This window comes from Siphateles boraxobius, unplaced genomic scaffold (assembly GCF_051911475.1).
Source record: "Siphateles boraxobius isolate OS27281-9 unplaced genomic scaffold, OSU_SipBor_1 54, whole genome shotgun sequence".
Classification (NCBI taxonomy): Eukaryota; Metazoa; Chordata; class Actinopteri; order Cypriniformes; family Leuciscidae; genus Siphateles; species Siphateles boraxobius.
This window is the reverse complement of record NW_027509180.1, coordinates 2,863,163-2,875,229: the sequence shown is the minus strand read 5'-3', so window position 1 is coordinate 2,875,229 and position 12,067 is coordinate 2,863,163. Positions and strand designations below refer to the sequence as shown.

General features: G+C 39.5%; 1 protein-coding gene and 2 pseudogenes across 5 annotated transcripts in view; 1 reads left to right on the top strand and 2 right to left on the bottom strand.

Annotated features, from left to right (window-relative positions):
• Positions 1–12,067, top strand: part of LOC143714394 (uncharacterized) — a 185,255-nt pseudogene that overhangs the window by 140,278 nt on the left and 32,910 nt on the right. The window lies entirely within an intron of this gene.
• The window catches only part of LOC143714410 (uncharacterized), an 81,702-nt gene that overhangs the window by 68,407 nt on the left and 1,228 nt on the right, over positions 1–12,067 (bottom strand). The window contains exons 1-3 of one of the 4 annotated variants that reach the window (XR_013195483.1): positions 11,260–11,472; positions 7,480–8,786; positions 7,256–7,276 (exon numbers count right to left, since the gene is read on the bottom strand). Coding sequence is in view for 3 of the 4 variants with exons in the window: in XM_077205552.1 (XP_077061667.1) it covers positions 7,567–8,786; positions 11,260–11,293 (1,254 nt within the window). In the remaining variant the exon portion in view is untranslated. Of the gene's footprint in view, positions 1–7,255; positions 7,277–7,351; positions 8,787–11,259; positions 11,473–12,067 lie in introns of those variants that run through there. The other 3 variants (XM_077205552.1, XM_077205549.1, XM_077205553.1) reach the window with 3 other exon arrangements.
• Positions 1,371–2,907, bottom strand: LOC143714449 (uncharacterized; annotated as a pseudogene).

Genomic DNA, 12,067 nt, shown 5'->3' with positions numbered 1-12,067 from the left:
TCCTAGTCATATCAGCCTAGAAAATCACAACTTTTAATTTTCCGTCGGTCTTAGTACACAATGTTACTACAGAAGAGGCAAGTTTTAAAAAGGAAAAATATCTAAACCAGATAATCAGATTCAATGATCTATGCTAAGCTATGCTAAAAGTGCTACCGCCAGACCCGGAGATCGGCTGAAGAATTAACAAAATATTAATACTCTCGAATACAATCACATTCAAACCACCTTGTTCACATGACTTGATAATGTCAGATTTTTTTATATAATGGGGTTTGTGCTTCCAAATAAAATCATACATTATTTTATTACTTGTTTTTATAATATCTGAAGAGGGAGCCAAAGCAGAGGCAGGATAAATCAGTCTAGATAAATATTCAATACCCCGGACTACGGGGTGTCATTGGTTGTTGCGTTAAATGTTACCCAGATACAATAGTGCTATTTTCTGATTGGCTAACAACACCAGACGAACAACACCAGAGGAGACGCGCTTGAATTCATGCCTGTTCCACAGTGAGAGCGGCGCGGCCAGAGTTTTGGGCGCAGCGACATATTAAATATATTACAAATAGTTTTTCAGCGTGAGAAATACAATGTGTGGCGGGAGACCGTGACAAAAGACCGAAATGAGTGACTGTCACGCTCAATGCGTGACACTTGATAGCCCCGCGATTTTAAGGAAGTGGTGGTGGCGGTGGAAGTGACGTATATGCCGTAAAGCAGTCGAGTTTTGTAGTTCTCTTTGTTCGCCGGTTACTACCCGAAACCCGAAGTTTAAACGCTACAGACCCCGTCAGGCTATGGCAGACGTGTCATTCAACCTATTGTAAGTCGATGTACCATCACAAGGGTCTTGGAAATATATTATGAAGGTTGAAAAGTTACCTGGTGTTACTTTAAGAGCATCTAAATTAGAAAGGGATATGGGGACACCTACAGGCGACTATGGTAAACTATGAGTGGAATCGGCCATTTTGTCTTCAGTTTTATGCAAGGAGAACGGTATAGGTGGAAAATCTCTCTCCGGTCGAACAGAAATAAAATGTTGTCAGGGATGATTTTATTTCTCTTTAAGGTCAGAATTGTTCATTTAAAAGTATTTTATGTCATATTTGAGTCATAAGAGACAGAGTTGACGAATAATTGATTTTATAGCGAAACTCATTGTTAGGAGGACATGGTACACGTTGTATTTCTCGTTGTTTATTTTCACGTTACTTCATATTTATTTTTGACAGTTACATGACCGGATGAGCTGTATTTCATGTCTGTTTGGTGTCATTTCACATATTCCCAGGTATGATGTACGAATGTTTGTATGATGTTACGTTTTCTGTGTTCAGAAAAAAAAAGAGAAGAAACTCAGCTCATAGTTATGAAAAAACGTGATTTATGTTCGTTGAATTGGTTAAAGAGTTTTATGCAAGCTGTTGAGGAGAATGTTACATGACCGGATGAGCTGTATTTCATGTCTGTTTGGTTTCATTTCGCATATTCCCAGTAAACACGTGATGGGTGTTCGTTCGTCTTGCCTTCGTCTCTGTGTCGTCCTTTCCGGGAGGGTCGAAAGAACGAAACAGTGAAGGGGTTACACATGGACCTTCATGTGTATCTTCAGGAGAGTTTTAAAAGAGAAACTTGTTCCACACTGATCACATGTGTGCGGCTTCTCTAGGCTGTGGATCCTCTCATGTCTTTTCAGAGATGATGACCGACTGAATCTCTTGTCGCAGTGTGAACACTTGTAAGGTTTTTCTCCAGTGTGGATCATCTCATGTGCTTTTCAGAGATGATGACCGACTGAATCTCTTGTCACAGTGTGAACACTTGTAAGGTTTTTCTCCAGTGTGGATCCTCTGGTGCCGTTTTAAACATCTATCTGAAATAAAAGTCTTCTCACACTCAAAGCACATGTACTCTCTCACACCAGTGTGAATTTTCTCATGTCTCTGTAAATATTGCAGCAGTGAAAAACTCTTTCCACACACAGAACATGAATGTGGTTTCTCCTTCGTATGAACTACCAGGTGTGTCTTCAGCTGTGATGCCGTAATAAACGTTTTGCCGCATTGATCACATGTGAACGGCTTCACTCCGGTGTGGATCTTCATGTGAACATTAAGAGAATGTTTGTTTGTGAAACGGTTTCCACATTGATGGCATTCATGCGGCTTCTCTCCAGTGTGGATCCTCATGTGTATCTTCAGGTCACCTTTAAAAAAGAAACTCTTTCCACACTGATCACACGTGTGCGGCTTCTCTCCAGTGTGGATCATCTCGTGTGTTTTCAGATTGGCAGACTGATTGAATTTCTGGTCACAGTGTGAACACTTGTAAGGTTTTTCTCCAGTGTGGATCATCTCATGTGTTTTCAGATTTGTTGATCGACTGAATCTCTTGTCACAGTGTGAACACTTGTAAGGTTTTTCTCCAGTGTGAATTCTCTGGTGCCGTTTTAAACTGCCCGCTGTAGTAAAAGTCTTCTCACACTCAAAGCACATGTACTCTCTCACAACAGTGTGAGTTTTCTCATGTATATGTAAATATGACAGCAGTGTAAAACTCTTTCCACACACAGAACATGAATGTGGTTTCTCCTTCGTATGAACTGTCAGGTGTGACTTCAGCTGTGATGCCCTAAGAAATGATTTGCTGCAGTGATCACATGTGAACGGCTTCTCTCCAGTGTGAACTCTCATGTGAATCTCAAGATTATGTTTGGTTGAGAAACTGTTTCCACACTGAGTGCAGGTGAAAGATTTCTTGGCTCTTCTTTTCTTTGAAAATGTCAGTTTCGTCTTTGAGCGACTCAAAGGTTTTTTTCCAGGTTTAACATGATGTTCCTCCTCCACTTCACTCAGTTCTTCACTCTCCTCGCTCTCTTCCATCAGGTCTGACATGAAAGAAAAAATTAAATAAAATTTTTAGTACAATAAATAATTCAAAGTGAACCCTGATGTATTAGTAGAAAGTAGACAACTATAATAGGGCTGTCAGTTAAACGCGTTATTAACGGTGTTAACGCAAAACCCATTTTAACAGAGTACATTTTTTTATCGTGAGATTAACTGTCTTTTTGTCCTAGCAAACTTTGTAGTTTTTTCACATGCTTTTGCAACAGGACGCGGCATGTGAACGACTTCTCTCTGCGCTGCGCTATGAAACCCTTTCATTTCAATGGCTTGCGCCGCGCGAGGACGTTTTGTTGCTTCGTCGGCCAAAGCGCAAGCACAGCAGCGCGCACGCCATGATCAAAGTTCAAAACCGTTCAAGTTTTGCCGCTGTAACGATTGCCAGCGCGGCCAATAGAAACGGGGGCATCCAAAAAGTTTTGAAAACTGGCGTAGCGCCGCATACCGCGTCCAGTCTGAAAGTAAAACTACAACGCCACACCGGATCTAGCTAGACCGGAAACAAAACAACACGCACACCGCACACACTTGTTTGGGTTTGCGAGCCGGCCAAATAGTAGTGATGTGTCCTCCCGTATCGAGGCTTCGAAGCGTGTGTCGAGTAATCCGGGATGATTTCTGTGAAGCGCGTATCGAGGCTTGTGTCGGTGACGTATGTGGTGACGTTTGAAGCCTCGCGAGCCGCCTGTACCACGTGACTGCTTCAGGAAGTGGTTCGCGGTTTGGCGGTCGATTTGAAATATAAGGGCCAGCAAAATGCAATGGATTCCCCCTCACATTTGGTGGACTTGGGACTTTGCGAGTTTGTTAGCGATCTATTCAAGCTTCTTTTTTTTGCGATGGAACCATGCGATGTCATAATCACACTGCACGTTTTACATTTATTGTCCACTTGATGGCACAATAGAGCAAATGAAACACCATGAAGCTTCGGCACATGAGTGAACCAATTGGATGGAACGCTTCAATGCTTTATGAAGCTTCATCTCGCCATCACTACCAAATAGTAGGTAACGTTACGTTTTGAGTGGATGACGAGCGCGAGACGCCGAAATGGATGCCAATAAGATTCTGAATTGAAATCTACTTTTAAAAAATTGTCAAATTGTTCCATTGACAAGACCAAAGTGATCTGTGTGTTTTGTCGTTGCTAACTGAGCTATCATTGCAGCACGTCCAGTCTGAAATACCACTTGATGATGCAAGCACACACACACACACACGCACGCACACACAAACACACAGCTGATGCGAATTCTCCGCCCCCTCGTCAATATCAGTGCCTAGTCAGTATTTCTTCCACTCTTTTATGGATGGACAGTGTTACATTGTGTGAGAGATTATTTGCTCCAAGTGAGAAAGTTAGTGTGAAATTGAACACAGTATATGCCAATGTTGTTTTCAATAAAAAAATAAAAAACATTGAGACAAAGCAAGCCGATCCACTTTTCCATGTTGATAAGAGCATTAAAACGCACAGAAATAAACGTAGGCTTCATAGCCAACAAATCCTCTCAGTCTGCTGACACCAATGAAATGAGCTTTAAGTGTCAATGTACAGGAGATCTGAAGACATCAGCATAATAAATGAGGTGAAAACAGGAACTATTGTCATGAAATAATGAGTGTTTTCAGCAGATCTGTTAATATTGATGATCCTCAGACTATCAACACTCATTCAACAAGACATTCAGGATCATCAGCAGATCATCTCACTTTATTCTGAGTGTTTGCTGTTAGAAACACATTATCTGAGTCAGGATACATGATAAAAGCCTGTAAAGCCCGTGTGAAAGACTGTAACAGAATGAAATATCTGTAACAGTTATTTTGTAGTGTAAGAATGGAATGGTGTAGAAACACTACAAGCCATTAGAGGGCGCTATATAGGCTCACCTGTTTGGCATATAAGGAAAAAGCTGACATGAAGAAGTAAGTCAGTTTGGGTAGTGGGAGCTTATGTTTCTTGATGGCTACCTCAAAAAAGTGACTCATTGAGAAACCTTGGGGTTTTAAGCTCAATCCGAAATGGACAATCCTAAAGAAGAGAGAAGTATTTCAACACACTCAATGTTTTTTCTCATAGCATCAAATTTCAACGCACTCAATGTTTTCATCAAGTTACGTAACTTCTTTTTTTTTCACGGGACAGAACTTCATCTCAGATAAGAACCATAAGATTATTTGTTTTTTTTGTGTGGGAAATGAAAGACAATGATTGATTTTTTTAGTCTTTCATTTGAATAATTATTAGAAAGCGCCAGCATTGGGGGAATAAAACCTAAAAAAATCCAAAGTCGGTAAAATGTTTGCTTAAGTTCATTAAACAGTTTTGATCTATGTGATAAACCCTCATTAGTAGCTAAATCAGAAAAACAAAAAGAGAAAAGTTACAAGACAATACTGTTATTTCTCACTATGACGAATAAAACATTAATAACACAAAAACAATGACGCTCATCTTCCTCAACCACTACAGATAAATAATTACAGCAGCATAATGTACAAATTAATCTCAAAATAGCTAGTTTGATCTTATTGTTCTACATTAATCACTAAAGTAGTTAGATAATTAAAATAATAACATTCTACATGCGCAGAAACTGAAAATGATCATAAAACTTTTAAAAATAAAGAGCACCACAAAGCACTATTGTTCCAAGAGTAAAACACTTTTCATATTAGTATTGCTGTAATGTCTCGCGTGGCTCATCATCATAGGCTCAATGTAAAGCATTTAGCAGAATCTGTTCCAGTATGACACTTGAGATCGATTCACATTAATTCCACTCACAGATCTCTAACTTTGACTTTTGACTTGACGAAACAATCACACAAACGAACACAAAATGAACTCAGGTCTGAATGAACTCCACATATTCTCCTCATGCTCGCTGCTGCTGCACTAAATGATTATATGATGTTTATCTTTTTGTTTAAATGTTTATATGGATATCTTGCTGGGGACTATTTTCAGGGGCTGCGTAATATCATTGCGCCTGCTTGTATGGCAGCAAAGTTCCTTGATTATTACGCAGGAATGAGAGTGTAGTTCCTAGTCATATCAGCCTAGAAAATCAAAACTTTAAATTTTCCGTCGGTCTTAGTACACAATGTTACTACAGAAGAGGCAAGTTTTAAATAGGAAAAATATCTAAACCAGATAATCAGATTCAATGATCTATGCTAAGCTCTGCTAAAAGTGCTACCGCCAGACCCGGAGATCGGCTGAAGAATTAACAAAATATTCATACTCTCGAATACAATCACATTCAAACCACCTTGTTCACATGACTTGATAATTTCAGATTTTTTTATATAATGGGTTTTGTGCTTCCAAATAAAATCATACATTATTTTATTACTTGTTTTTATAATATCTGAAGAGGGAGCCAAAGCAGAGGCAGGATAAATCAGTCTAGATAAATATTCAATACCCCGGACTACGGGCTGTCATTGGTTGTTGCGTTAAATGTTACCCAGATACAATAGTGCTATTTTCTGATTGGCTAACAACACCAGACGAACAACACCAGAGGAGACGCGCTTGAATTCATGCCTGTTCCACAGTGAGAGCGGCGCGGCCAGAGTTTTGGGCGCAGCGACATATTAAATATATTACAAATAGTTTTTCAGCGTGAGAAATACAATGTGTGGCGGGAGAGCGTGACAAAAGACCGAAATGAGTGACTGTCACGCTCAATGCGTGACACTTTACAGCCCCGCGATTTTAAGGAAGTGGTGGTGGCGGTGGAAGTGACGTATATGCCGTAAAGCAGTCGAGTTTTGTAGTTCTCTTTGTTCGCCGGTTACTACCCGAAACCCGAAGTTTAAACGCTACAGACCCCGTCAGGCTATGGCAGACGTGTCATTCAACCTATTGTAAGTCGATGTACCATCACAAGAGACTTGGAAATATATTATGAAGGTTGAAAAGTTACCTGGTGTTACTTTAAGAGCATCTAAATTAGAAAGGGATATGGGGACACCTACAGGCGACTATGGTAAACTATGAGTGGAATCGGCCATTTTGTCTTCAGTTTTATGCAAGCTGTTGAGGAGAACGGTATAGGTGGAAAATCTCTCTCCGGTCGAACAGAAATAAAATGTTGTCAGGGATGATTTTATTTCTCTTTAAGGTCAGAATTGTTCATTTAAAAGTATTTTATGTCATATTTGAGTCATAAGAGACAGAGTTGACGAATAATTGATTTTATAGCGAAACTCATTGTTAGGAGGACATGGTACACGTTGTATTTCTCGTTGTTTATTTTCACGTTACTTCATATTTATTTTTGACAGTTACATGACCGGATGAGCTGTATTTCATGTCTGTTTGGTGTCATTTCACATATTCCCAGGTATGATGTACGAATGTTTGTATGATGTTACGTTTTCTGTGTTCAGAAAAAAAAGAGAAGAAACTCAGCTCATAGTTATGAAAAAACGTGATTTATGTTCGTTGAATTGGTTAAAGAGTTTTATGCAAGCTGTTGAGGAGAATGTTACATGACCGGATGAGCTGTATTTCATGTCTGTTTGGTTTCATTTCGCATATTCCCAGTAAACACGTGATGGGTGTTCGTTCGTCTTGCCTTCGTCTCTGTGTCGTCCTTTCCGGGAGGGTCGAAAGAACGAAACAGTGAAGGGGTTACACATGGACCTTCATGTGTATCTTCAGGAGAGTTTTAAAAGAGAAACTTGTTCCACACTGATCACATGTGTGCGGCTTCTCTAGGCTGTGGATCCTCTCATGTCTTTTCAGAGATGATGACCGACTGAATCTCTTGTCGCAGTGTGAACACTTGTAAGGTTTTTCTCCAGTGTGGATCCTCTGGTGCCGTTTTAAACATCTATCTGAAATAAAAGTCTTCTCACACTCAAAGCACATGTACTCTCTCACACCAGTGTGAATTTTCTCATGTCTCTGTAAATATTGCAGCAGTGAAAAACTCTTTCCACACACAGAACATGAATGTGGTTTCTCCTTCGTATGAACTACCAGGTGTGTCTTCAGCTGTGATGCCGTAATAAACGTTTTGCCGCATTGATCACATGTGAACGGCTTCACTCCGGTGTGAATCTTCATGTGAACATTAAGAGAATGTTTGTTTGTGAAGCGGTTTCCACATTGATGGCATTCATGCGGCTTCTCTCCAGTGTGGATCCTCATGTGTATCTTCAGGTCACCTTTAAAAAAGAAACTCTTTCCACACTGATCACACGTGTGCGGCTTCTCTCCAGTGTGGATCATCTCATGTGTTTTCAGATTGGCAGACTGATTGAATTTCTGGTCACAGTGTGAACACTTGTAAGGTTTTTCTCCAGTGTGGATCATCTCATGTGTTTTCAGATTTGTTGATCGACTGAATCTCTTGTCGCAGTGTGAACACTTGTAAGGTTTTTCTCCAGTGTGAATTCTCTGGTGCCGTTTTAAACTGCCCGCTGTAGTAAAAGTCTTCTCACACTCAAAGCACATGTACTCTCTCACAACAGTGTGAGTTTTCTCATGTATATGTAAATATGACAGCAGTGTAAAACTCTTTCCACACACAGAACATGAATGTGGTTTCTCCTTCGTATGAACTGTCAGGTGTGACTTCAGCTGTGATGCCCTAAGAAATGATTTGCTGCAGTGATCACATGTGAACGGCTTCTCTCCAGTGTGAACTCTCATGTGAATCTCAAGATTATGTTTGGTTGAGAAACTGTTTCCACACTGAGTGCAGGTGAAAGATTTCTTGGCTCTTCTTTTCTTTGAAAATGTCAGTTTCGTCTTTGAGCGACTCAAAGGTTTTTTTCCAGGTTTAACATGATGTTCCTCCTCCACTTCACTCAGTTCTTCACTCTCCTCGCTCTCTTCCATCAGGTCTGACATGAAAGAAAAAATTAAATAAAATTTTTAGTACAATAAATAATTCAAAGTGAACCCTGATGTATTAGTAGAAAGTAGACAACTATAATAGGGCTGTCAGTTAAACGCATTATTAACGGTGTTAACGCAAAACCCATTTTAACAGAGTACATTTTTTTATCGTGAGATTAACTGTCTTTTTGTCCTAGCAAACTTTGTAGTTTTTTCACATGCTTTTGCAACAGGACGCGGCATGTGAACGACTTCTCTCTGCGCTGCGCTATGAAACCCTTTCATTTCAATGGCTTGCGCCGCGCGAGGACGTTTTGTTGCTTCGTCGGCCAAAGCGCAAGCACAGCAGCGCGCACGCCATGGTCAAAGTTCAAAACAGTTCAAGTTTTGCCGCTGTAACGATTGCCAGCGCGGCCAATAGAAACGGGGGCATCCAAAAAGTTTTGAAAACTGGCGTAGCGCCGCATACCGCGTCCAGTCTGAAAGTAAAACTACAACGCCACACCGGATCTAGCTAGACCGGAAACAAAACAACACGCACGCCGCACACACTTGTTTGGGTTTGCGAGCCGGCCAAATAGTAGTGATGTGTCCTCCCGTATCGAGGCTTCGAAGCGTGTGTCGAGTAATCCGGGATGATTTCTGTGAAGCGCGTATCGAGGCTTGTGTCGGTGACGTATGTGGTGACGTTTGAAGCCTCGCGAGCCGCCTGTACCACGTGACTGCTTCAGGAAGTGGTTCGCGGTTTGGCGGTCGATTTGAAATATAAGGGCCAGCAAAATGCAATGGATTCCCCCTCACATTTGGTGGACTTGGGACTTTGCGAGTTTGTTAGCGATCTATTCAAGCTTCTTTTTTTTTGCGATGGAACCATGCGATGTCATTATAATCACACTGCACGTTTTACATTTATTGTCCACTTGATGGCACAATAGAGCAAATGAAGCACCATGAAGCTTCGGCACATGAGTGAACCAATTGGATGGAACGCTTCAATGCTTTATGAAGCTTCATCTCGCCATCACTACCAAATAGTAGGTAACGTTACGTTTTGAGTGGATGACGAGCGCGAGACGCCGAAATGGATGCCAATAAGATTCTGAATGGAAATCTACTTTTAAAAAATTGCCAAATTGTTCCATTGACAAGACCAAAGTGATCTGTGTGTTTTGTCGTTGTGAACTGAGCTATCATTGCAGCACGTCCAGTCTGAAATACCACTTGATGATGCAAGCACACACACACACACGCACACACACACACACGCACGCACACACACACAGCTGATGCGAATTCTCCGCCCCCTAGTCAATATCAGTGCCTCGTCAGTATTTCTTTCACTCTTTTATTGATGGACAGTGTTACATTGTGTGAGAGATTATTTGCTCCAAGTGAGAATGCTAGTGTGAAATTGAACACAGTATATGCCAATGTTGTTTTCAATAAAAAAATAAAAAACATTGAGACAAAGCAAGCCGATGCACTTTTCCATGTTGATAAGAGCATTAAAATGAGAAAAAAAATAATGGGACAAAATGAAATCAAGGGACATTTAGAATAGATAAAAATGTGCGATTAATCACGAGTTAACTATGACATTGATGCGATTAATCGTGATTAAACATTTTACTCGTTTGACAGCACTAGTTATAAAATATGATAATTTGATGCCTTTTTATAAATTGATTATATGTCCTTGAAACTTTCCATGAATGAGGTCAATTTATCTTCCAATCATTATTTTTTAAAACAATTATAGGCACAAATCCCATGTTTCTTTAGCAATAACGATTAAATATATCAATGACACAATTATCTAAAATTATATTAACATTAAAATATACAATAGGCTACTGCCCCATGTTTCGACACCACCTTTGAGATTGATATTTATTTTACTAAAACGTTTTAAATATGAATGGCCGTTCACACTAGACTTTTCCTTCATAGACTTTCTTTCTAAAAAATGTGACATCATCTGGGCTCGTTCTACTGCATGATGGGAAGACAAGAAAATAATCTCAATCCATTGTCTCAGTTTTTACACAAACTGTAGCATTGACTGTCTGTATTTATAAACCCTGTTACCAAAGTTACTGTAAGAAGAAACTATGAATAACTTATACATATGATATTTGACAAATACAATGTTATCAGTAACTTGGTGTTTACTGATTATTCCTAAAAAATAATTTTGTAAACTATGTTGAAAATGACTAAAATTCTGGTAACGTTGCAAATTGAGGACCAGATATAAAATAAATGTAAAATACAACAGTTAAAATAGTATTTAGCTTGATCTGATGTTGACAATCAATATAAAAATGTCTCAAACCGCCCTTTACTGACCATTTGTTGAAAAAAAACCCTCGGTACCATTTCATAGTGTAACTGCATATCTATAAGTGATGAAGTGCTTGAATGTTTCTAACATGAATGTTCTCCAGCATCATGAATGAATGAAGAATAAACACCAACCTCTTTGTTCTTCAGGATCTTCAGTGTGTTTCATTCTGCAGGTTCTGGATCACTCGTGTTCTCACTGTCCTCTTTAATAAACTCAGTCTTTGCAGATTTCAGCTCTTCCTGATGCTCTGATGCTCGTCTTCACTTGTAGCTGATGGGAATTTACAGCATTTATTGGGGAATTGCAGTGGGAGGAGCTTCACTGACCATGTGACTACTGTGGGAGGAGCTGATCCGCCCAAAATCAAAAATATATAAATGACTGAGTTTGTTTTTATACACTTCTAAGCATTTGTGTCTGTCTATCTATTCATCGTACAGTAACTGATGCCAATTCAATTTTAATGCTAATCCTAACATTATTTAGCTTCTTCATTAAAATACAGGCATCTGGAAATAAAGAAAATATAAATAATTTAAATTCTTCCAAATATAATGATAAGAAAAACAGATAAAAGCATAAAGACAGAAATAAACGTAGGCTACATAGCCAACAAATCCTCTCAGTCTGCTGACACCACTGAAATGAGCTTTAAGTGTCAATGTACAGGAGATCTGAAGACATCAGCATAATAAATGAGGAGAAAACAGGAACTATTGTCATGAAATAAAGAGTGTTTTCAGCAGATCTGTTAATATTGATGATCCTCAGACTATCAACACTCATTCAACAAGACATTCAGGATCATCAGCAGATCATCTCACTTTATTCTGAGTGTTTGCTGTTAGAAACACATTATTTGAGTCAGGATACATGATAAAAGCATGTAAAACAGCTGGGCTATGTTGAAAGACAATGCAATTATTTCTCACAAACATG